Source organism: Macadamia integrifolia, chromosome 3, assembly GCF_013358625.1.
Source record: "Macadamia integrifolia cultivar HAES 741 chromosome 3, SCU_Mint_v3, whole genome shotgun sequence".
Classification (NCBI taxonomy): Eukaryota; Viridiplantae; Streptophyta; class Magnoliopsida; order Proteales; family Proteaceae; genus Macadamia; species Macadamia integrifolia.
The window spans coordinates 24,876,158-24,899,138 of NC_056559.1; the positions used below are offsets into that span (position 1 = coordinate 24,876,158).

Here is a 22,981-nt window from a genome sequence, read left to right on the forward strand (position 1 = left end):
ATAACAAACTGATATCAATCTAAAATTTATAAAAATAAAATAAAAATAAAAATCAAATCGAACCAAAACAAATGCACCCTTATTGGATCATGTTTTGCTTTCACCCATTCTCACATCGAAACCTGTCCAAACCGATCGATCGACATCCCTTATCGATACATATCGATATCGGCTTTGTTTTGATCTAAAATCGGTTGATACAGCCGATATGTTGACGTTTGAAACGTAACAAACTTGGGTTGTGTACTTCGTCGCCCTTCCGGCTCGTACGCTCACGCATACCAGACTCGACTTCGATGATAACAAAGCTAAAAGGCCGCATATAAATTCGGGAATAAGATTTGTTCACTTGCATCTTACCAAGGTCCAAGACTCTCAATACCCACTCACAACTTCTTCGTGCTCTCCGCCTCTCTCTCTCTATCTCTTTCTCTATCTTTCTCTCTTTCTTTCTCGGATTTCTCCGTCCGATTGATCAATGGCATCTATTGCAGGAATGTCGATCTCTGCGCCTTCTAGGTCGCTTTCCTTCCAGCAAAGCCAGGTACTATCTTTGTGCTCTGAAGCATCTTGTGGCGCATCTCGTGAACCATCTTGTGACCTATCTTTTCCCTTTTGGATTCTCATTTTTTCTCGTCTTGTTTTGTTTTGATCTATTGATTCTTGATCTGGGTATCTTTCTGAATTCAGTGAACTGTTGTAGTACTGATTGATGCTATCGATTGCTTTGCGTTGGCCTGGTCTTGATCTGAATTCTCTTAAAATTTATTTGGTGATACTTGTGGCTATGTAAGCTTGACTGGAGTTCTATTCACGAATCAGTTGGTTTGATCTGATTAAGTTATCTCGGATCTCTTCTTGCATTTGTTTTGGATTTCTGTCAAGTAGTCTAGTAGCATGGCTTTTACTAGCAGAACTGTTAACTTCGTCTGATTGTTGATCTATGCCATGATTAGTCCATGGATTAGCTAGGGAAGGCCCAATGTTTTACCTTGTTCTTGCTGCTGCTGGTAGATCTTCTCACTGCAACGTGGGTTGCACTTGTGTGACCTGTGAGAGAGATCAGGTTATGATCTACAGTTAGTCTTATATGAACTCTTCATTTAAAACATAAATGTTACAGCTTTTTGGCCCACTGAAGTAATACAGAGTAAGACCAAAATCAATGACCTTGGCTACCTTCGTTGGACTTGACCATATAAGTTCACATCATTTCGCAATTGGGTTTTTGGATTCGTTTTGTATTCCTCATCACCACCAAAAGAAATCACTTATGCAACACAAAGAAGCACAACACACTGGTGGCACAAACAATTACAACCTTCTTACTCTGTTTATTTGCTAGTTGTTATCTGTATAGCTTGTAAGAGGTGTTTTGTTGGTGAGTAGTTATGAGTTGATCTAGCTGACCATATAAAACGAAGGAAAGGAGTAACAATGGGCATTTACGACTATACAGACGGAAATGCCATCTGATACCTTTTCTCTCCATTGGCTTAATTGGGTGAATCATTTTTCCTTTTGTTGATATATCTGTTTTGAGTAATGGTATGGTAAAGATGAATCCATGTACAAGTTACATTTCATGCGTGGGACCTAAATTGTAATTCTTTGTTGCAAATTATGGATTCTTGCCTGGATTTGTTTGTTGTTAACTTTGTTAGTGGCTCAAAGAAGAGAATCTGTTACATTTACCAGATTTGAGCTCTATCATGTTATCTGTATCAAGGTATATTAGGTTTTGTTATTATTTAAAATAATACTAGTTTGTTTATCAAGTATTGAAATTGCCCTGTTACCCAATTCGTTGTACTTCTCTTGGAAAGAAAAGAGAGAGAGCCTTCAACTTACTTAGGTGATTATGTTTTTTTGTTATCAATTTTCTAGTGTCAACTCTTGTACTGATCCAAGTTATTGTTATTGAATTTGTACAGCAGGCAGGAACTAAGATTTCCAGTCTGAAATCAGTTTCTCTTTTCAGTCAGAGGAAAAGCTTTCAATCACTTCGCCTCCGGGTTTCATGTGCTGTATGTCTCTCAAATCATGATTTCATTTTCATGTTCTGTCTACTTTGTGTTTCATCAAGCCAACCAGCAGACAATGTGGGAGTTCATAGTTTCTTGTGCTACATCCATCAAGCTTGCTAAAATAGATAGATAAATATTGATTTACTGTTTCAGTGGTACTGTAAATGGAAGACCATAAACATCGCACAATTCTAGACATTTTCTCAAGTGGTTCTATATGGATGTATTGTCAATCTAATCTGATGGATGAAGCATGCATTTACAAATTAATTCAACTTCTCCTGAAAGAAGAAATGTGGTGCAGTGCAGCGGCTATGAAGGATGATTTGTTCTCCTGATTTGCTGACTGCATCTGCCCAGATAGACCAGCATATCAAAGTGTATGTTGACCATCCAACTCCCAACCAAAGGTTCACTAGTTCACTTGGATTGGGTGATCCAGTTGGTGTGACTTTTGGGATATGGAGTTCCTGGGACGAGTGAGATAACATCACCCATGGTGTTATGCTTCATGATATTCCCCTGGAAAGTATTGGAGGATCAAAATGGATGTTGCACAATAAATTGAAGTCAAGGGATCTTTCCCAGTGAGCCTATTATATTTTATAGGAAATAGACTTGCCCACACGTGTAGGGCTGTTAAAAGACGCCCCTGCCCCGGCAGCCCACCCCATGTGTCTGGGCATAGAGCCACACAAGCGGGCAGGGTTCTTTTGCCCATATTTTATACTGCCATCCATGCATATATGATGGTAAATTCTAATGTTTGCTTTGATGATGCAACCCGTGATAGAGATGATGATGTCTCTGTGCAGGCCAAACCAGAGACCGTTGAAAAGGTGTGTGAAATAGTGAAGAAGCAGTTGGCATTGCCCGATGACTCCGCAATCACTGGTGAATCAAAGTTTTCTGCACTTGGAGCTGATTCACTTGATACGGTACACAATTTCTAACCACAAACATCAAGATTTCACCTTTTTAATGCATGTATTACACATTCTCATTGACCTGATATAAACCTACCGATTCCCAATGTGGCTATTGGATACAGTAGTTCTAATTTCACTGGTTAGGCTACTAAAATCATGATCATTTGGTTTTGCAAATCTTTTCCTGTTCTTCGTGAAAAAATATTCACTTTGACAAGATGGCATTGATACTTAAAAGACTTGTCAACTTTTGCCTTATTCTGCAGAAAAGAATAATTTGACTGCTTAGGTGATTTTCTGGTTACAATTTCTATGAACTGCCATCTCATTTGTGTTATTCTGGGTATCTTGAGACTTGGGACCTTCAGGTTGGTAAAACACAGCTAAAGAGGAGCACCAGTGACAGTTGTTTTTAAGTTGCCTTTTGGGGCCAACAGTGAAACTGTGGTGGAGTAAACACCACAGGTAGTAGCCTAGTAGGACGAAGTTGACTGAGAAAGCAATTGTCACTAGCATCCATCTACAACCTAATAAGGGGCCATTGCTTGGAGCAATGGTAATTGGGATGCATGGGCAAATGCCCGCATTTGAGTCTTGAGAGCAAACACTTCAAAAAAAAAAGTCAAAGGTGAGGACCGTTTCAAATTCACTCCTCCGACACATTGGCAGTACCAGCACTGGTTAATAGCCTTTTATCTACCTACGACCAAAATCACCAAATGAGGGCTATGTTCAGCCTTAGGTATTTTGGGTATATACATTCACAATTCCACAACCTTATTTCATTTATTGAGAATGAATCCACTTTGTGCTTCTGGACAAGTAAGTAATATCCACTCAAGTAGAGCTCTTCCAAAATTATGAGTGAGATCTTTGTAATTTACTTATGCAAGGACAACTGATTAGGAAAAAAGATTGTGTAGAAGTGATGTCTTGAATGCAACTCTCTATACACCAGTTTGGAGGTGTTCCACACTTCCCACTGTGTATGTCTGAGAACATTATCAATGTAAACAGAAAACTCGATGCACATTCTGACTGGGTCACGGGGAAGGAATGTGATTGTCTTCATCAGTTTTCTATGGTTTCACTTTCTTCTAAAATTAACTAAATGCTTAGTTGTTGATCATCCTGTTCTAATTGAGGTGGGAATCTTCTGTAGGTTGAAATCGTGATGGGGCTCGAGGAGGCATTTGGGATCAGCGTCGAGGAAGAGAACGCCCAGAATATCACTTCTGTCCAGGATGCTGCAGATATGATTGAAAAGCTGGTTGAGAGCAAAAGCGCTTGATGAAAGGAGAAATGGAAGAAAGTCTGCTCCAACTCCAGTTTTCCCCTTATTACAAGATATTATGAGTAGCCCACCCTGTTGTGATGGATTCATATAGTTTTCTTTTGTTTGTCTTTTTTCATTCCAACTATAAGTTGATCTGGTAGATCTTGAAATAACTTTGTTAATTTAGTTCTTGGATTTTATAGATCACGGATTCTCAAGAACTCCTTTGCGTTTTGGTATCTTCTCGTTACTATAAGCATCTTTATATCAATGTATCATAGGCAAGCAAGTGACTAGTCCAACACTCGTAAGAAGGTAAGAGGAAGAATAGGTTAGTAACAATTTCAAATGAAAAAGCCCATAGCTCCTTTTCGTTCCAAAAAAATCAAAAAACACAAGCTGACATCAACACTAAACGCTTTATTTCGTTTTTTTGTTCTCATAGAATGGATTCTGAATGATTATCATATGCGAACTTAAGTTGCTTACCAATTCTATGTATTCACATCCTCTCAGGCCACATTGGGCACCCAACACTCATTTGGTGGCTTAGGAGATCCTTTGGGTCCATGTTTAGGTGCTAGGATATGTGCCTGAAATGCTCCCAAACATCGGATATGGCTAGGTGCCCAGTGTGGGCCTAGTAGAGGATCATAATCCTTCTATGTATGGCAGTATGGGGTCTTGATGAGCAAGTATTGTAAGATTTGGGGGTTTTTGTGTTAGGATTTCCGGGCAAGATTTCTTGCCTCGATTTGGGTGTTCTTGAGCAATCTTCATTGTAACTTTTCTATATAGAGAATCATCCTCTTCTTTGCCCGAATACATATGAAAGAGTAATGAAGTTTTCTGTGAAATCGATCCAAAAAATTCAAAACTTGAATTGGATATAGCTCTCGATGTATAAGAGATTCTTTCATCATTTTCCTAATGGACTGAGGGGTTTCAAAAAAACACGTGTCCTATTTTTATTGGTGAAAATTGTTTAATTCAAAAAAGGAAAAAATTTGAAGGGAAAAAGGTCCTCTTAGCCATCCCATGCTCACTATACCACCGAACTCACTGCAGATGATGTTTTTGCAAAAGGAACAAGACTCCTCAAAAGCCTCATTGTTCGCAATGGACTGTGAAGAGAGGTTACCAGACGCGAGTACTCCTTCTCTCTTGACCTCTGCAACCAACTGTGAGAGAGAGAGAGAACCAGGTATGCTTTTCCTCTAGTCTAAATCTTTTTTCGTAGCCCATTACTCTATTCCGAGGGGGCAAAAATGCCCTCTTCTCTGCAGTTCGTTAGAATTGGAGCTAGGAGAAGGATGATTTGAAATTGATTACCTTTAGTTTATCAGTTTGTTGTTAGGCTTTTATCTCACCTTCCCACCTTTATCCTCCTTTCTAATTCATTTTCATGGAGCTTTTTCTTGGAAGCACTACCTTACCTTGATGCTTATGTGACTGCTCTCCTTCTTATAGATATATTTCCGATTAATGATCCCAACAGAAAATGAGAAGGTGGTTCTCAGGAGGTGAAACCCAATTTATTCTGCCACCTTCAAAGAGAAAGGAGAAGTGGTAGGGAGAATGCAGAAAATCAAAATTTGTGCTGAATATGATTCTAAATCAGAATAGAATCACTCTGGGTAATGTTACAGGCACCTTCTGATCCTTATTTTATTTGATCTTAGACATTGCGCAGAGAAGATGGTGTTGCTGAAGAAGCCATCTCACTCATGGGGGTTTGGATTGGTGTACGATGTCTTGTATTCCGTCACAGTTTAATCAAAGGAGTAGTGGTGCAGGCGCTTCAACAAACAGGACGGCGGTCCCGCTCGAATTTTTCAGATTATGGTTTTTTTGCTATATATTTGTAATGAGGGTTTTTTTCTCTGTAATGCAAGAAATACTAAGAGGTGTGAGGATGAGCGTTGTAACCCTATTCTTCATTGATAGTGAAGCAAGATCTCATCTCACCGAGGATGTAGGCAATCTTGCCGAACCCCAGACAATCGCAATAGCCCAAGGCGCTCTCAATGGCTCCAATTCACCCCTTCAGGTATCCTCCTTTTCTCCCTCCATTAAAGAATTTTTTATTACTAGGCTCTTTACCATTAGAAGTTCATTTGAACATGAGGTAATGATCGAAACGACCAAAAGCTTAGACATTGGTGGGTCCTGCAACTTTATCCACAACTGAAGTAACAGACACTAATCGCAAGGTTTGGGGGTCTTTAATGTCTCTGTCTCTAGACCATGATTTCATGATGAATAAGACCATCAGACTCTAATGAAATTCAAACTAGTAATGAGAACTTGCCCAAATTGATGATTCTTGTATATGACTATGTAACACCATGATTTCATAATGAATCTGGACATCAAATTCGGATGTTACCAACCCATAATTCAAATTAGTAATATGATTATGGAATTGTTGAAATTAATGATTCATGTTCACTCTCTACTTGAGCAGAGCTAGATCAGAGGACAAAGGCAAAGTTGAAATTGATCGAGGAAGATGCAGACTCTTTCGTTCAGCGAGCGGAGATGTACTACAAGAAGCAACCGGAACTAATAAATATGGTTGAAGATGTCTACCGTGCCCACCGCTCCATGGCTGAGCAATTCGATCAGCTCAAATCAGACACTGGAACCCATCTATCTATGCCATTGAATTCCCCCCACCACAGCGTATATCGGTTGCAGAGATCGCAAAGCCCTGCTGAGAAATCCTGTGACAGCTAGTCGGAGACCTTCGAGTCAGAAGACACGGAGGAATCTAAAGTTGATGACCCTGAGCCAGAGGAGGAAGGCCAAGTAGGAACCATAGAATCAGAAGTAGTTTCAAGCAGCAAAGATAATGATAGAGAAGTGATGGAACAATTGAAAGGGAAAATAGAGAGTCCAAGAGGAGAACAGGATTCAGAAAGTCCAACTGATGGAGAAAGATGAAGAAAAGAGGGAAATGATAAAACAACTAAGCTTAGTATTAGAACAAACACCAACTAATATGAAAATAAACAAAGAAAATCCGCACAGTACACAAAGATTTAACGAGGTTCAAACATCGATGTGGTGTGCTACGTCATCGAGCGAAGAAGAAGATGTTTCACAATGTAGAAGAGAGAATACACCCAAGCAGTTTTCTCGTCCTGAAACCCTAACTAAAAAAAACCCCCCAAATTACAATTATTTACTTAACCAGATGATAATACATTATATACTTCAAGTTGTAAATCGATCCATCGAGTTGAACCAAACACTTAGCTTCCATCACATATCTCAGAAAACTTCTCATTCGGATCGCCACCAAAATATGTCAGAACGGATTATTCTTCAATACGAGTCAAGAATTCGAGACAAACTTAACACTTAGTTTTGAAGATCTTGAAGAAAGAAAATGTTAATTTGAGGAAGCGTCTTGTTAAGTCGTCTTCATCCGCAAAAAGGGCTCCCTTTGAACTTAACAAACTAAAGGAAGTTTTTATAGGTAAGCTATTTAATGTGTCTTCAGTGTCTCAAACCAGTCTTGTACCACTCTGAAGAGGAATTATTATGTAGCCAGCAAAATGTAACATTAAAATCATAGGCTGTAAGCTGAGTAATGTATACACACACACACACCGAGAGATGTTTTAAGCTTTTTTCTTAACTTGGAAATTCTGTTCTTTTATAGAATTCTTTCTCTAGTGTTGGGTTTAAAGTTTTACTAATTTGATAATATTTGAACTTGGGTTCTTAAAGCTTCTATGTTCTATTCGCCTAATCTTTTCAACTAGGTGGGTTCTTAAAGTTCTCTCTATTCGCCTTACCTTTCTTGCTTGGTGGGTTTTCGATTCGCTTAATCTAGCTAGTGGGTTCTGAAAGTTCTTATTCATTAACATTTAATAATTTGTTAAAGGTCGGTTCTTAAATATATTTCCATTGGAGTAATGTTTCTACTTTTTCTAGCTAAGTGGGTTCTTAAAGTTTCTATTCATTTGCTAATCTTTCTCCGTGGGTTCTTGAGGAAGTTCCCAGTTCATTCCACTAAAGATATCCTGCTTTCACCTTTTGGGTTTCTTAATAGAAAAAGAAAGAAACTGGTTTCTTCAATAAAAATTATCACATTTTTCTCTCACACATAGAATAGCTAAAGAAAATAAACCCATATTTACGGTGACGGAAAAGAGAGGATTTTTCTGAAGGAAACAGTGACAATACAATATATATTGCAAATACAGAGTACCTAATGCCACTACCAACATTATTAACTAAAAATTAAGAAAAAAATAAAGAAAGAAAGAAATCTACAAGCATTAAGCTAAAAAGTGGAAAAAAGAAAAAAGAACAATAATTTGAAGTTCCCATCCTTGCATTGACTCACTTCGCCAAAAGCTGCACAAACCAGAAGGTCCAGAACAGCAACAATCCCAGATTCACAAGTGAATTAGGCAAGAAAGAGATGGAGGACGACATTGGCTGAGATGGAGAAGGTGCGTGTGCGGACACTGCGTAGCCAACTGGTGCTGCAGCGGCCGAATCATCTGGGTTCGGTGGACTGGGGCTGGAAGGAATAGTGGGGATGGAAGACGACCCTGTTGGTGAAGGCGCAGAACCACCAGGAGAAGGCAATAAGGGGGTAATGTCAGGGGACAACGCCGGCGGAGAAGATAGCGGCGAATCTGGAAGAAAAGAAGGCGCCGCCGAAATGGTTGAAGCTGCTAATTTTAGGTGAGAAGAAGTGTAATAAGAGAGTGAAGGTGTAGTCACCAAGGCCATGGTGAGCACCAAGATGAACCAAAAGGTAGAAGCCATTAAATGATGAGAGAGAGAGAGAGTGAAGGGGAGTGTGAGTGGAAGCAGAAGTAGAAGTAAGAGGCATAATAGTAGAATGATGAGGGGAAGAAAGGTTAAAAGGTTAGGGAACAGAAAAGGATCTTGGTCTAACCGAGGCCCACGTGGTAATTGATTATTAGGTGGTGATGGGGCAATACAGCTTGGCAGTCCTAAAATTGTTTGGCTAAGTGACAAGATTGGGATACACTTTCTGTCTCTCCATCCCGTGAATGAGTAGGGAAGGAAAGTAAAGGAAAAGCAGCAGCAAGTGGCATTTCGATCCTGCCAAGGCAAGCACAACTGAGAACCATATAGGATGTCTATGAATGATAAGGGTGAGTGGGTGGGTGGGTGGTTAGAGCTTCACAGGTGTTGAATTGACAAAAGTTGAAGAAGGGCCAATATATCACGAACCGAACCGAATCGAAACTTTTCTTATTGGTTTGGTTTTAGAATAGGACTTTACTACTCCAAAACCGATTTCAATGGATCATCCTCAGTAAAGTGCGTTCCAGAGAGTTTGCCAATCCTAGCACGTAGGTCATAAGATACGGGATAAATACTGGTCTGAAAAGGACTCTTGAGTGAAATATCAAATCTTCCCTAGAAGAAGAATATCTCATTGTATCCCGGGGATATGACCAATAAGGAGTTTCTATAACTGAAACATCATTTGTATTCACTTTTCTACTACAATTCTTGTTATATCTAGACTCTTACTAACAATAAGAAGTTATCAAAGTGGAACTTTCACTCAATGGCCGTCACCTTCAGTTATAAATACTCAAAAAAACCTCTTTCCAGAGGAAAGATCTTTTTCCGTTCTGACTTGAATCATTTGTTTGGTAAGAGGTCTAACTATGTCATCAAAGAATTTCCCACGGAATCCACTTAGAGCTCACTCTCATGTGTTTATTCCTCGTTACGGAATACGAAAACAAATTAGGATGATTTCTTGTAGTAACATCAAACAATATCTGGTATTTATCAACCCCATAACCTTCCAATCATTTGAAGCCTCACATAAACAAACTCACACGCTTCACGCTTCCATGGACACATGATAAAATGGGAACTGTTGGAAACAGAAGTCGAGAAGGTACTAAACAGTCCCAACTGCTAAAAAGGGAGTAGGGAAGGGGCGGAAAACAAACAAGCTCTTGACGGCTTGACCTTTTATTTTCTGAAAAAGATACTTTTAAGGGTTCTATCAAACAAACACGCAACCAAACGGAGAATCAGGGATCGTCCCCCGCGCAAGTCACGGTGGATCCGCTGAATAGCTCCGTTATCTCTTCTCTGGAGGTTAGGGTTTAAAGTTTAAACTCTAGTCAGACCAAACATTATACTACCATACTCGAGACCATGTGCGAGGATGGTTTAATCAAATCAAGATTTATGTCGTTATATACTAAGTGCTAGGGACCCACAAAGATGACCAAAAAAATATAAATATATTCATGGAAAAAGGAGGAAAAACAATGAGATCTGACTCTAGATTAGGTATTCCCTAACCCTAATACATCCTCTAGGGCACGTGAGCGATGGGGACAGCAACTCCCACCAGTTACCCTCAGTCCTTATATAGGTTGTCTGTATTCTTCAAAGAACCTTTCTCTAGGAACCAGTGAGCCTCCAGTATCAAGGATTTTAAAATCGGTTTATAGAGAAGAGACACTGGATCACACTGAACCAAATCAGACGATTCAACCCGGTTCTGAACAGAACCAGCCGAATGGACCCCAAAAGTCTGTTGTACAGCTAACTGCTCCACTGATAGGCATAGAGATTGGTTAGGCTTAGGCCAACAAATATAGTGAAGCATATCCAAGCAACATTGAACTGAGGTGTAAACGGACTTGAATGGTTGGAAGAACAATTTCAATGACACTACCCCATTTAAGGAGGGAGAGAAAACAGAGAAGTTCATAGATATAAAGAACTGGCATGTGAAACTAGCTCTGAACAAATTTATTCAAAATTAAATTTCTCAAATTGTGGGGTATAAGTTCATTTCTACAATAAGAACTCTTGCAGGGTAAAAATAAATAAGGAAGACTTTATCAGATTATCATATTCTACATTATATCCGTAAGGTAAACATTCATGATCAGCCGTAAGGAATTCCTCCACTGTGGCTCAAGGAAAACTCAGTCCTTGAATGTATTACCAATGCTACAAAACAGAGATTATACATTGACAAGTTCTCTGGCCCTATAGTATTGCATGAAAAATATGGACTCACTCACCCCAATTTGAGGGCCCCAAACTCTCTTGGAGTACAACAATAGACTGAACATTCCTTGGATAAAGCTCAACTGGCCTTCCAGTTCCTGCAACACAAGCACATTGCAGAGAATTTCAAAAACAATTATTTAAAAATAGCACCAGGATAAACAAGAAGCTGTTTGATAACCTTAGATTCTTAATTCTGTTGCATCAGACACTGCGAGGAAGCCGCTGCAACTCCAAAGCCACAACTGAAGCAGCACTGGCAACACTAGGTATGCTAGAGCGTCTAAGATCAGAAATAATGACTTCAATTCTGGTTATCTCTGGAATTGAAACTGATAATATCATTGCCTGAGACAAGTACTGCCTACACGAGTAACCAAGAGCATGCAGCATGCGTAGCAGCATCAAACCAGAAGCCATGCGGAGCCGTGGATCCAAGACCATATTAACCTTTGGAAGATTTGTCAACAGACCCATGGTGCCTTCCCTCGGTGCTGCCTTGAGTAACAAAATCACACATTCAGATGCCAAATCTGCAACCTGTGCTTCATGAGATGTACACAACTCCAGGAAGACGCCAACATTGCTACCAAAATCGGCAATATCCTTTATGCAGTCCTGGTGGTCAAGTGCACTGCTTGTGTCAAAGGAAATGTCACCTAACAAACCTGGTTCTTTAGAATAAACAAAGCCTTTTCTACTGCCTATGCCATGTAATAGGAATGCTTTACACAAATCAAGAGTCGGTTCAACAAAATCGTCCATCTCCTTTGCTTTTACAAACTCTAGCAGGTTGCCAATCCTCCTTACTACTCTTAATTGAGAGAGTATCTTAGTTTCCATTTCAGGAGCAGATGCCAAAGAGAGGCAAAGCTTAACATTGTTGACATTTGCACCAGAAAGATCACCAAGCAGAAACTCAAAGCACTGGGAGACCATTTCTTGATGCAGAATATCTGAAATATTTATGTAATTGAACTCAATAAGCATCACAAGAAGCTTCTGCGCATACATGGGAATAGGATCTTCATCCTGAACAAAACTGGTGTAGAGAGGGAGAAAATGAGCACTTGATATGAACTTCAGCTCCTCTTTTCTTTGTTCATCTTCTGATGGTTCATCCAAGAAAATGACCATCACATCGAACATAATTTTCAGGGACAAGAATCTGGCATCTCCATCTTTGTTTCCTTTATACAGCACAGCTAAACTGCGGAGAATTTGGATAAAAATGTGAGGCTGTTCAAGAACAACTGAGGGCTCCTCTGCAATAGACTCCAGAATTCGCAGGAGTGTAATTTGGAAGTCGTCTCTGCCCTGCATTCGAGGAGTAAGATCATGTATTTATGACATTCCCTCCAATTCAATGAGGAATATCATATATGCATATTTTTTTGTAGTTGATTCAGAAATCACAACAATAACTAGATCTTGCTCCAAGCCTCAACCAGTCATAATCTCCAAACTCAGTGAATATCTGGAAGGCTCGCTGAGTATGTGAAAATTTGGCTGGTCAATGCTATGCTCAAGTCCAGTCAAGATTAGCAAACAATTAGGGGGTTTCCCTACTTTCAGAAATTTCATGAGCTATTTACTTCAGTCAAGTTTTGTGTTTCCCTAGCCAGATTAATTACTACAAGCTTATCAACAAATAGTGAGTTGATTTTCTTACTGGACAAATGATAATCTGATATATTGTCAGCCAAAATTAGCCAGGCACAGAAAGGAGTATGACTCAATTGTGGCATATTGTACTTAAGAAGCAAACTGTTAGATGCAAGATATGGTCCTAATTCCAAGAGTCCTTGTGTCAGCCAATTGGCAGACAGGGTTTAAATGAACTCTAAGTCCAACTTGTTTGAAAAGGGCATACCCTGTGCAAGAGGCTCCTGCCATTGCAGGGTCTGAGGAGGGTCATAATGTATGCAACCTTACCCCCGCTTTGCAAAGGATGGTTCCCGACTCGAACCTACAACCACTATGTTGCAATGGAGCAACCTTACCATTGTGCCAAGGTCCGCAACCACTAAGTCAAAGTTGTTTTTGTTTGAATTGTTCAGAAATTATTCGAAGAAAAGAGAATTTCCTCATAGAGGATATGGTCACAGAAGATCAAGCAAAAAAAAATGAAAATTCAAGAACTCAAACCTGGAAAGGTGACTCCACAAGCTTGATGAGATTTGCCAATTGCTGCAAGACCTGATGAGTTACAACTTTGTTCTTGAAAGATGAACTTCCAAGGAGATGGAGGACAACAGGAAACAAATGAAGATTTATCTTTGGCACGGCACGACCAGGAGTGGCAATCTGCCCGTGGCGTCTCCCTCCCATCATTTGTTGAATATCTCCAGTTATGGTATCCAGCAACCCGGGAATGGTTGTGGCCACAACCTGCACAAATGCCTCCATACACTGCTGCACATAGCTATCCTTTTCTTTCGCCAATCTATCTACCACACACAGAAATTTTGCATTGCAAAAGAAATGGGGAAGCCACCTCCGACCATTCTTACAAAGGAGGGCCACAAAAACTAGTGCCTTTCCCCTGAGGATCTCACTTCCCTGCTCAATTAGAGAGATCAAGCTTGGTACAAGATGCTTGTCCTCCACCAAGGGCAGTAGTTGCCTGCCAATGTTTGTGAACATATGACTTCCAAGCAAGGCCATGTTTAGAAGGTTCAAGCTGATCTGTTGTTCACGGGGGCTGCCTTTGACCAGTGCAGATGCAGTTTCTTTGAAAGAGAGCTTCTCTATTACTGATTGTATGGTAGGAGCATTGAAACGAACCAAGCGCACTAAACATGATCCAGCAGTGAGCCTTGTGCTTTCCTGTTTCCCAGATGCCTTAAATATGTAGCAGAGGTTATTTATCACATCCTGGCTGGTGAAACGAGCTGCCCAATCCCCTCCTTGGCTGCAAATGTTTTCAATTGTTCTTAAAGCATAGAGCTGAGTTAAATCATCTTCTCCTTTCCGTAAAATAGATGACACCAATGAAAACATTGGACCAGAAACCTGCAGGATTGTTTAGGAGAAAATTTAATTCAATTGAAAGGATCGACAAATAGAACCCCTCTAAAAACAAGGATTCATAAAGGAGTAGAAAATTTTTAATACTGGAGAAAATTCGAGCTTGGGATTATAGGCAAAATCATAGCGTTTATTCAAAAAAATGCATTTTGAGATCCAACTGCCCATGCAAAACCTTACCAGCCCCTTGACATATGGACAACAAAACATATCCTTAAGATTAGTGGCTAACCTGCCAGCCAGATGCAGACTTGCTGTCCTTAGATGGAGACTCCAAAGGATTGTTATCTCTTGAATGCTCATTTTGAGTGGATATGTAGAACAGAAGTTCACCCAAAGCTGCCATAGAAAACCTCCTAATTTTTTCCTGCTTGTCTCTGAGGCCATCTGTCAATGCTCCCAAAATTCCTGAACTGGCTAAATCATCTTCAATGAAGGTCGAATGCCTAATCAATAAACCAATCACAGAAGCAAGTTGGACACGCAAGGCAGACACCTTTGATAGTCGGAGCATTCTCACAAGGGACAGCATTATTGGGCCATTTGTTAATATATTTGCAGCATCAGCATTCCCACTGAGCATCTCAAGGTATTTGATAACACTTTGCTTTTCTGTTACAGCAGCATTACCATTCAAAATGGATGTAATTCGATTGCTATGTGTGTCCCGCTGATCTCTGGACATCTTCACAAAATCAGTTGCTGGCAGTGCACCAAAAGGAAGTGACAGCAAAGCCTCTGAAGATTTATCATTTTTCCGGCTAGGCATTACAGGTCTGACTGCAAGGTCAGATGGATGCCATTGCACTTTAGAGAGGCTGTTAGAAGATTTTGAAAAATCAGAATCAGCAGCACTTCCTGATCCTGGTTTAACCCTTTGAGCTTTTCTTTGAAGACCAACACTAGGTGGTGTAGCGGGCACCTGAATGTTTTCTGAACAGGATTCCTGCTCAACTGATTGTGGATCATCAGAAGTAGAATCAAGGGTCTCAGGTAGTGTATCCATTTGGTTCGTGCTATCATCGATCTCTTCTATTTTCCCATGATCCTGATTTTGAATTGTCGGTTTCTCTCCAGGTGTATTAGTGGGATTATCAGAACAATCAGTTTCTTCTGGTGCTTCATCTTCGGTGTTCTCATTAAAGTCAAGTTCCATATCATTGTTCTCAATTTTAACTTCAGCGTCATTCTCAGAGCCATTAGGCAAAGGTCTTCGGTAGTTTTCCTTCTCATTCTCTCTCTGCAGGTTTGATTTTGCTATCCTTGAGAGCCTTAGAAGATTCACACCTCTTGTGGCACTTGAAACATCTTTTGGTTTCTCCTCAACAACTCTTCCAGAAGCCTTGGCTTGAGCCCTCCGACCATTGTGCACATTCTTAATTGGAGTTTCAAAACCTTTTGCTCCCATAATAGAATTCTCATCCTGTTTAGATACCCCCTTTGGATCCTTTTCACGAAATTTGGGCAGTGTCTTATTTTGAAGAGGCTTGTCTCCATTACGTTCGGAAAGATAAGTTTTCCCAAAAAGTTCAATCATATTACTAAAGGCAGGCTGAGGAGGTAAAGGCACTGGAGTCATTTTTGTTCTCCAAAAATTATGCCCACAAAGCTCAACTGACTGGATTCTTTCAGCAGGATCTTTTACTAGAAGACTATCAATCAAATTGACAAAAGAACAGCTTGGATTACCAGGGAGGGGAGGAGTTGGATCAGAGAGGATAGATTTAACCAGTTGAGTGAACTCTCTCGCCACAAAGGGAGGCCTCCCAGCATAGCACTCGTATAATACGCAACCAAGTGCCCAGAAATCAGAAGCATAAGAATGAACTCCTCCATCTTGAAACAGCTCAGGTGCCATATAACAGGGTGTTCCACGCTTTGCCTGTGGTAGCTAAGAGAAACAGAAAAGATAGGAGGAAATAAACAGATGCCTTCACCAGAATTACAATAGACATGATAACTGAAATGATTAGATCTATGGCAGGCACTACACTAGTAGTTAAGAGCAACCAACCAGGGAAGGAGTAGTTTTAGATATCTCACTCAATCTTCTTGCTATTCCAAAATCGCAGAGCTACAAAGCCAAAAATAGAAAGGAGTGAGTCAATGACAGGCAGGCAACATTGGAAAACACAAATGAAGGATTAGAAAAAGCCCAACAAAAAAAATTAAAGAGCAAAGAACCACCTTTGTGCGTCCATTCTCATCCAGTAGTATGTTTGATGGTTTCAAGTCACAGTAAATAATTCCCTTTGAATGCAAGAACCTGAGCGGTATTTGGCAAGTGCTAGGCATTAGCTCAAAGGATAAAAAGAGAAATGAAACCACGAATACCAACACCAGAAAATTTCTTACTGCAAGCCTTTGACAAGGTCACGGGCAAAGTCATGTACAGAATCTTCAGGAAGCTGACAATCCTGTAACCAATTTACTATGTTCAGATTTTGAAAACAACAAAACTTTCATCTCAATGGAAATTGCTTAAAATGTCGGAATTCATTTTCTATCACAGGACACTCATTTTCCCACATTATATCATTAAAGTGACTAAAACATATAGGAAAGCAATGCGGGACCTCTTCCAGAGATTGATGGAGAAAGAACAAAGAATTTCAATGATTGGGGTTTATTTTTTATTTTTTTAAGGTGGGTTTAAAAATATTTGAAAAAGAAAACAACTATGCAGTCAGGAATGGATTTCACAGAGAAAAATTTTGGGTTAAAAAAACACAGTAACCTAAAGGATGTTTAAGGATATAACAGGTAGGCAGATCAGAATGGATAGTGTTGGGATTGACGTTTGAGATCTGATTGAAGCAGAAAAGGATGGGTGTTTAGGAAATTTCCCAAATTGTGCCTGGAAAAGCATCAGCAACCTCAAAAGACAATGGCATCAGTAACAAAACTGAGCATCATTTACACAAAAGTCAACTAAAACCCCATTCAGATACTGCACTCCTAATTAATACTGTCTTGACTATCCCAAATCAAAACAGAATCACAAACTCTTAGGTTCATAATATAGATTATTATAAATAAAATAAAATAAAAATAAACAAATAAAACACACACACACACCCTTGTAAGAAACCAAAATCAGGCCAAACAAGCAAGTTTTGGCTCTCAAAATTAGGCTTCCAGACAAGTTACGAGCGTAGGACTGTAAATCACTCTTCTAATAAGAGCTAAGACAAATCTATACAAGAATAAATATATTTAACTTAGAACTACACCAAGCAACAGCAGTATTAACTAGAACTTTTTTTTTGATAGAAATCAGCAATGAAAATTTTATCAGACAAGAATTTATATAAAATACAGGCCAAACAAGCTAAAAATCAAATACTATGCAACCAACCAAGGGAGATTTTCAATTTCCTACTAAGGTAGGCTGATATCAGACTGCAACCACAACACAGTTATTAAGGCGTCACCAAGGCGCTGGTAAGGTGATGCCTAGGTGCTGAGGCGGTTCAAAGGGTCTAAGGTAGTAAGGCGCCTTAGAAACAACACATAAGGCAACCGCCTTATGTGGTAAGGCGCTATAAGGCGACGCCTTTTACCCAAGGCAGTCGCCTTATGTGCATTTGAGAATTTATACTTCTTTTTAAACTAATCTAGATAGATTCTAAAAATCAATTTGTGATTGGTAGGTGTATGGTCTTAAACTAATTTAAACGAGTATGTTTTTTATTCTTCTTCTGTTCTTCACACTTCTTCAACCTACAATGATAGCTCTGTACCTGTCTTTTTTTTCTTCTTCTTTCTTCTCCCTTCTTTCTTCATATGTTCTTCATTCTTCTTCTGTTCTGCATACAATACCTTTTTTTTTTTTTTTTTTTTTTTTCTTTTTCTTCTTCCGTTCTTACTCTTCTTCAACCTACGATGATAGTTTTGCACCTGACTTTTTTTTTATCTTCTTCTCTCTTCTTCCTTCTTTCTTCTGTCATTCTTGTGGTTCTATTTTTAATTCAATCTGCTGTAGTGAAGACCTAAGGCTAGTGTTAAGAGCAGTTACCGCATAAATTTAGGCTATTGATTTAAAGAAAATCTGGTTTTCTGTATAAATATGAGGCTACTATTTTTTTTTTTTTTTAGGAAAATATACTACTGTCTGCCATGTTCTTTGGAAAACTAGATTAGATTTGGAAAGCCATATTGGATGACTATGCTTACAGCCTTATATGCAGCTCTTTATTACTGCCTAGTGCCTTCATTTATTTGGAAAACCAGATTGGCTTATGTATATTGCATTAGTATAAGTATGAACCTTTAATCTTTATTTAGCATATGAGTAGTAGGATTCAACTAGGATTTGAGTCAAATAGAATGATTGTATAAAAAAATAACACAGGAACGCTTTAGGCCCTCTTTGGTATCATTTTTCTTTTTCATTTTTATCTATTTAACAAAAATCATTAATGAAAACCATTTTTTATCAAAACATAAAAATGTTTTGGTAACTACTTGACAAAATTGATTTTTTGTGAGAAAATGTTTGGTATCTCTATGTGCAAAATAGTTTTTAAAAGAAATGGGTGAAGAGATTCCCTTCACCCATCTTTTTTATAACTCTCTTTCTCCGCTTTGGACTGAAGAAGAGGGGGCAAAGGGCTTGGATTTCTAATTATAAAACAAATGACAATTTTACCCCTCCATATTGAACCTTTAACACATGCTCATAAAGTCAAGCGTAAAAATAACTGAAAATCATTTTTGACCAAAACACATAAATGACTCTTGATCTCTTTTTGGTTTTTGTGTTTTACCAAATTTTTTTAAATAGAAACAAGCTCCATAAATGATACCAAATGCAGCCAAAACCATTTTTGTGAACAAAAATCAAAAAGAAAAATGATACCAAAGAGGGCCTTATTCAATAAGGCGACGCCTTACGCCCGCCCTATCACCAAAGCGCTCCGAAAGACCCTCAAACGCCTCGGTTGCCTCACTGCCTTAATAACCTTGAACCACAACTGCACTATCTAATATTGGTGCCATTATTGAATGCAACTACCTTAATCATTCACCTATAAACTATATAAATACAAACATAGATCGACAGATTTAAGCACGCCTTTTTTGCATCCAAACAAATTCTGGAAAAACCAAGCAGCAAGTCACTATCTTGCTTCATACCTATTAAAAATAGATATTAAAAACAATAGTAAAACAGAAAAATTAAGAACAATAGGTACCTGCCGCAATAAGGCCATGAGATCTCCACCAACACAGTATTCCAATACCAACCATAAGTGGGCAGAAGTCTCATACCTAAGAGTTGCAAGAAATACTTAGACTGAAGAATTTAGCTGAAATTTCAACCAGAAAACAGATTATCAAGCATCTCATTCATGTCTATGATGAGTAGTGTAAATGATATATGGAATGTGTAAGCATTCAAAGGATAACTTGTGTGTATTAAGTGATAATAAAGCAAGTCTGTATCCAAGTAGATTATCAAAGAAGCCAATACCAGTTCGATGACCACTACAAACAAGAGCATAAAATTGTGCGTTTTAAATAAATCTGAATAAGTCTGTATTCTAGAATCACTTACCATGAATAGAACTTCAGAACATTTGGGTGATCTAAAGAGTGAAGAATCTTAACCTGCAATAATGAGCCCCCGGAAAAGAGGGTTAGGGTTGGGGGGGGGGGGGGAGAGATCGGATAAAGGTAAACTCTGGATAAATAGCGATTTATAGATATATCTTACATGCATTTGAGTACCAAAAGTATAATATGAAGAGGACAAATGCTTACTTCTTGAAGAACCTTGCTCTTCTGTGACTTATCAACGCTCTTGATGGCAAAATACTCAATTGTCTTCTTCTTCCTCCCTTTGTAAACAGTCTATCAATCAAATGCACACAGGAGAAAAAAAAATTAACTAAATGTAGTGAAGACCTAAGAATTGACACTGAATTTACTCGACTGAACCTATAAGAAGCAACAGTGAAGTATAAACCCTAAAAAAAAAAAATAGCAGAAATCCTTTACCGAATATTTGCCCCTGCCGATGGCTTCGTAGATATGATACTGGTTCATGATCAGAGATACTCAATCACGCTCTAGAGCTTGGATCTGAGAGGTAGGCTTTGTGTGCATTCGTCGATCTCTCCCTCCCTCTCTGATTTAGTGAAACTGTGCAACTGTGTATGAATCTGTGTTCGCCAGTGAGAGATCCAAGGAGAAGAGTAACACAGAAATTGCAGATGCAAGAAAAGAATTGGAGGAAATGAGAATAAGAAAGAGAAAATTAGGAAGAGCTTCGAAGCCTTCCTTCGAATGGACCGTGAAGAGTTCGAGGATAGCTTGGAAAGCGAAAGTGAGAGATTTTGAGACCTTCGGACTAGGCGCCAAATTTGATAAATTGAAACCAAAGAGTAAAGTGAAATGGAACAGCATAAAGGTTAAGAAAGTAAAATCAAATGAGGAAAATCAATTTTCAATTAATGGCTCACCAAAAGGCAGTGTGGCTCCTACACCTGCGTGACCATCAATGGCATTTCCATCTTCCATAGGTTGGAGCAAAGGTATTGGTATATCGATACCATATGGATTGGTTTTTGTTAATATCGATACGATATGGATCAGTATCTATCGGTCACTTTTGCCCTTGTTTTTCAAAAAATTATATTTTTTTATTACTTTACCTATGAAATGATACGGATGATTGATTCGTATTAGTCAGGTATTGATATCGATCTCAGCCGATATCAATACGATATGGCCGACACGGACAATGCAATATAGATACATGAAACCATGATTGGCGAACATTTCACCTCTGTTTATATTTGAGTGTAGAAACCACATTGCCTTCTATGATTTTTTTTTTCTTTTTTTCCGATTGGCATTACCACAGTTTGGTTACATGGAATCTGTTAACGATTTTGCCCATCCTTTTTTATATTTTCTTACCTATTTTACCCTTCTAACGGATGAATGTTTGGTTACATGGAATCTGTTACTATAACGATTTTACCCTTCCTTTTTTATTTTTTTCTTACCTACCCTTCCAACGGATAAATAACTGGGAGGCATAAATTTTAATGATCATGTTAATTTCTTAGTATCTTTTGTCTTTATTTGCCAAGCTTACAGTAGTGGGATTTCATTTTAAAAAAAAAAAGGTGAAAACAACACAATAGTCTTTTGCGGAGAGGCATGAGCGGTAGTAAGGATCCAACGGTTGAGATGCATGCTGAAACCTTCCAATTCATTGGATCTCTATTGCCGCTCATTGCAGAAGATTTGAGTTTTGAAAACATGATCAAGATATTGGAATCAATCCAACCAATACTGTATCAATCCATTATGGTCACCTAATTACCGTGTAGATGTAGTTAGTTTGCAGTTTCTTTATCATGATTTTTTTTTGTAAGTCCAATATGGTGGATACCTTTTTTAGTATACCCATTGGTTTGGTGTCCAAATTCTTTCTCACGTTAGTAGTGTGGCGACCAAGGTAATCTCCCATGCCACACTAATCATTATATAGAAAATGATTTCGTCTATAGGAGGGTCCACATGGTTAGAGACAAGAGATAACATCAATGCAGAATCTCTACGTTCAAAATGTGAGTGAACATAGAAAAACAATTCTCATTGTCCAGGTTGGAATCTTTTGACCTCAATACATCCTTAACCTAATATATTAAATACATAAATATTTATCTTTAAAAAAATTCTATTTTTTTTAACATAATATAAAATGACAAAAACATGTTAAGTTGTCTAAAGAATCTCCAACAGGTGTCAATTTGAGACCAAACCATCCCTCTAAACCTAGTATTAGACCATTCCATTAATAAATAGGATGGTAGTGGGGTCTGATTTTTGTACCAAAATACTAAATGGGACAAGATGGTTCTAAAATGAAATTCACAAGATCCACTAGTAAGCTTTGAAATGGTATATTTCATGTTCTCGTGTTCAAGTTTTATGGTTGTAGTTTGATGTATTAAGGAGGTATGTTCTGTTATGGATGGTTCAATTGATGGGCCCTTACCTCTGCTCCTATCTACTTGTTTAGTGATGATACTAAAACCATATATGGGTTTATTTATTTGATCATTATTGCTTCTTAGTTATCATTTTGAGAAACTTACATGTTATACGTCTTAGGGAGTTTGAAAAAGTAAAATCTGAAATTCATCATAGTTATTATTCTAACTAGTTTTATAAAATAAGGAACATCTTCTATCTCATGATAGTGTAAATACCAACAACATTAATAATAGAATCATCTTGTTAGGAATTATTTAAGTTTTTTACCCTTTTCTGCATTATCTATAATAATTTAGGAGTTGATATCGTCCTATTCCGTAAACAATTGAGACCGAGGACCTAGGGACCTAGGTTTGGTCATATAACTAAACAGGAAGTTCTAGGATTGGCATCTTTGGTAACAATACTAGTAAAGACCATTTTGAAATACCTTAGACTATATGACAATACCCTGGCCTCAAGCTAGTCTGGATTTGTAAAAATTTTGATCTAGGCTAAGGACATATAATGCTTTGAAAGCTATACAATCAAGGGTGGGTTGGGTACTTGGGTATAGATCGGCCGATTTCAATTATCAAATGTTCTAATTTCAATTCAGAAATTATTGTCCATTTATGAAAAGTCTAAAGCTTATGAAGTCATGGGTGGGTATGGAT

The 22,981-nt window shown here is 38.5% G+C and overlaps 3 protein-coding genes and 1 pseudogene across 6 annotated transcripts; 2 read left to right on the plus strand and 2 right to left on the minus strand.

Moving 5' to 3' along the window:
- The first annotated feature begins 336 nt into the window (after positions 1-336).
- On the plus strand, positions 337-4,453 carry LOC122073809 (acyl carrier protein 1, chloroplastic-like). Of its 4 annotated transcripts, none has more exons than XM_042638451.1 (4): positions 337-544; positions 1,938-2,027; positions 2,843-2,965; positions 4,119-4,453. In XM_042638451.1, the coding sequence occupies exons 1-4, from the start codon at positions 479-481 to the stop codon at positions 4,245-4,247; spliced, it is 408 nt and encodes a 135-aa protein (XP_042494385.1). In that variant the 5' UTR covers positions 337-478; the 3' UTR covers positions 4,248-4,453. The 4 variants fall into 4 exon arrangements, with proteins under 4 accessions (XP_042494385.1, XP_042494384.1, XP_042494381.1 ...); XM_042638450.1 differs by having other exon boundaries at positions 338-544; positions 1,935-2,027; XM_042638447.1 differs by lacking the exon at positions 337-544 and adding an exon at positions 833-1,066 and having other exon boundaries at positions 1,935-2,027.
- Positions 4,454-5,982: 1,529 nt separating this feature from the next.
- On the plus strand, positions 5,983-8,090 carry LOC122074258 (annotated as a pseudogene).
- A 288-nt stretch (positions 8,091-8,378) lies between these two features.
- LOC122073808 (classical arabinogalactan protein 26-like) lies at positions 8,379-9,096 on the minus strand. The gene has a single exon (XM_042638446.1). The coding sequence runs from the start codon at positions 9,021-9,023 to the stop codon at positions 8,589-8,591; it is 435 nt and encodes a 144-aa protein (XP_042494380.1). The 5' UTR covers positions 9,024-9,096; the 3' UTR covers positions 8,379-8,588.
- Positions 9,097-10,987: 1,891 nt separating this feature from the next.
- Positions 10,988-20,674, minus strand: LOC122073920 (serine/threonine-protein kinase RUNKEL). Its single transcript, XM_042638636.1, has 11 exons — positions 20,313-20,674; positions 20,076-20,165; positions 19,870-19,922; positions 19,508-19,583; positions 16,665-16,726; positions 16,497-16,575; positions 16,324-16,383; positions 14,542-16,200; positions 13,428-14,294; positions 11,461-12,596; positions 10,988-11,377 (listed from the first exon to the last, which is right to left on the minus strand). The coding sequence occupies exons 1-10, from the start codon at positions 20,358-20,360 to the stop codon at positions 11,484-11,486; spliced, it is 4,107 nt and encodes a 1,368-aa protein (XP_042494570.1). The 5' UTR covers positions 20,361-20,674; the 3' UTR covers positions 10,988-11,377; positions 11,461-11,483.
- Positions 20,675-22,981: the final 2,307 nt, after the last annotated feature.

Bases quoted from the DNA above. Each gene is read 5' to 3' on its own strand.
- LOC122073809 (XM_042638447.1), top strand. From the start codon at position 983: ATGTTTTACCTTGTTCTTGCTGCTGCTGGTAGATCTTCTCACTGCAAC. The intron at 2,028-2,842 runs GTATGTCTCTCA...GTCTCTGTGCAG, and splicing joins GCCTCCGGGTTTCATGTGCT to GCCAAACCAGAGACCGTTGA. The intron at 2,966-4,118 runs GTACACAATTTC...AATCTTCTGTAG, and splicing joins GAGCTGATTCACTTGATACG to GTTGAAATCGTGATGGGGCT.
- LOC122073808 (XM_042638446.1), bottom strand. From the start codon at position 9,023: ATGGCTTCTACCTTTTGGTTCATCTTGGTGCTCACCATGGCCTTGGTG.
- LOC122073920 (XM_042638636.1), bottom strand. From the start codon at position 20,360: ATGAACCAGTATCATATCTACGAAGCCATCGGCAGGGGCAAATATTCG. The intron at 16,384-16,496 runs GTGGTTCTTTGC...TTGGCTTTGTAG, and splicing joins ATGAGAATGGACGCACAAAG to CTCTGCGATTTTGGAATAGC. The intron at 16,201-16,323 runs GTTGGTTGCTCT...TGTTTCTCTTAG, and splicing joins CTAAAACTACTCCTTCCCTG to CTACCACAGGCAAAGCGTGG.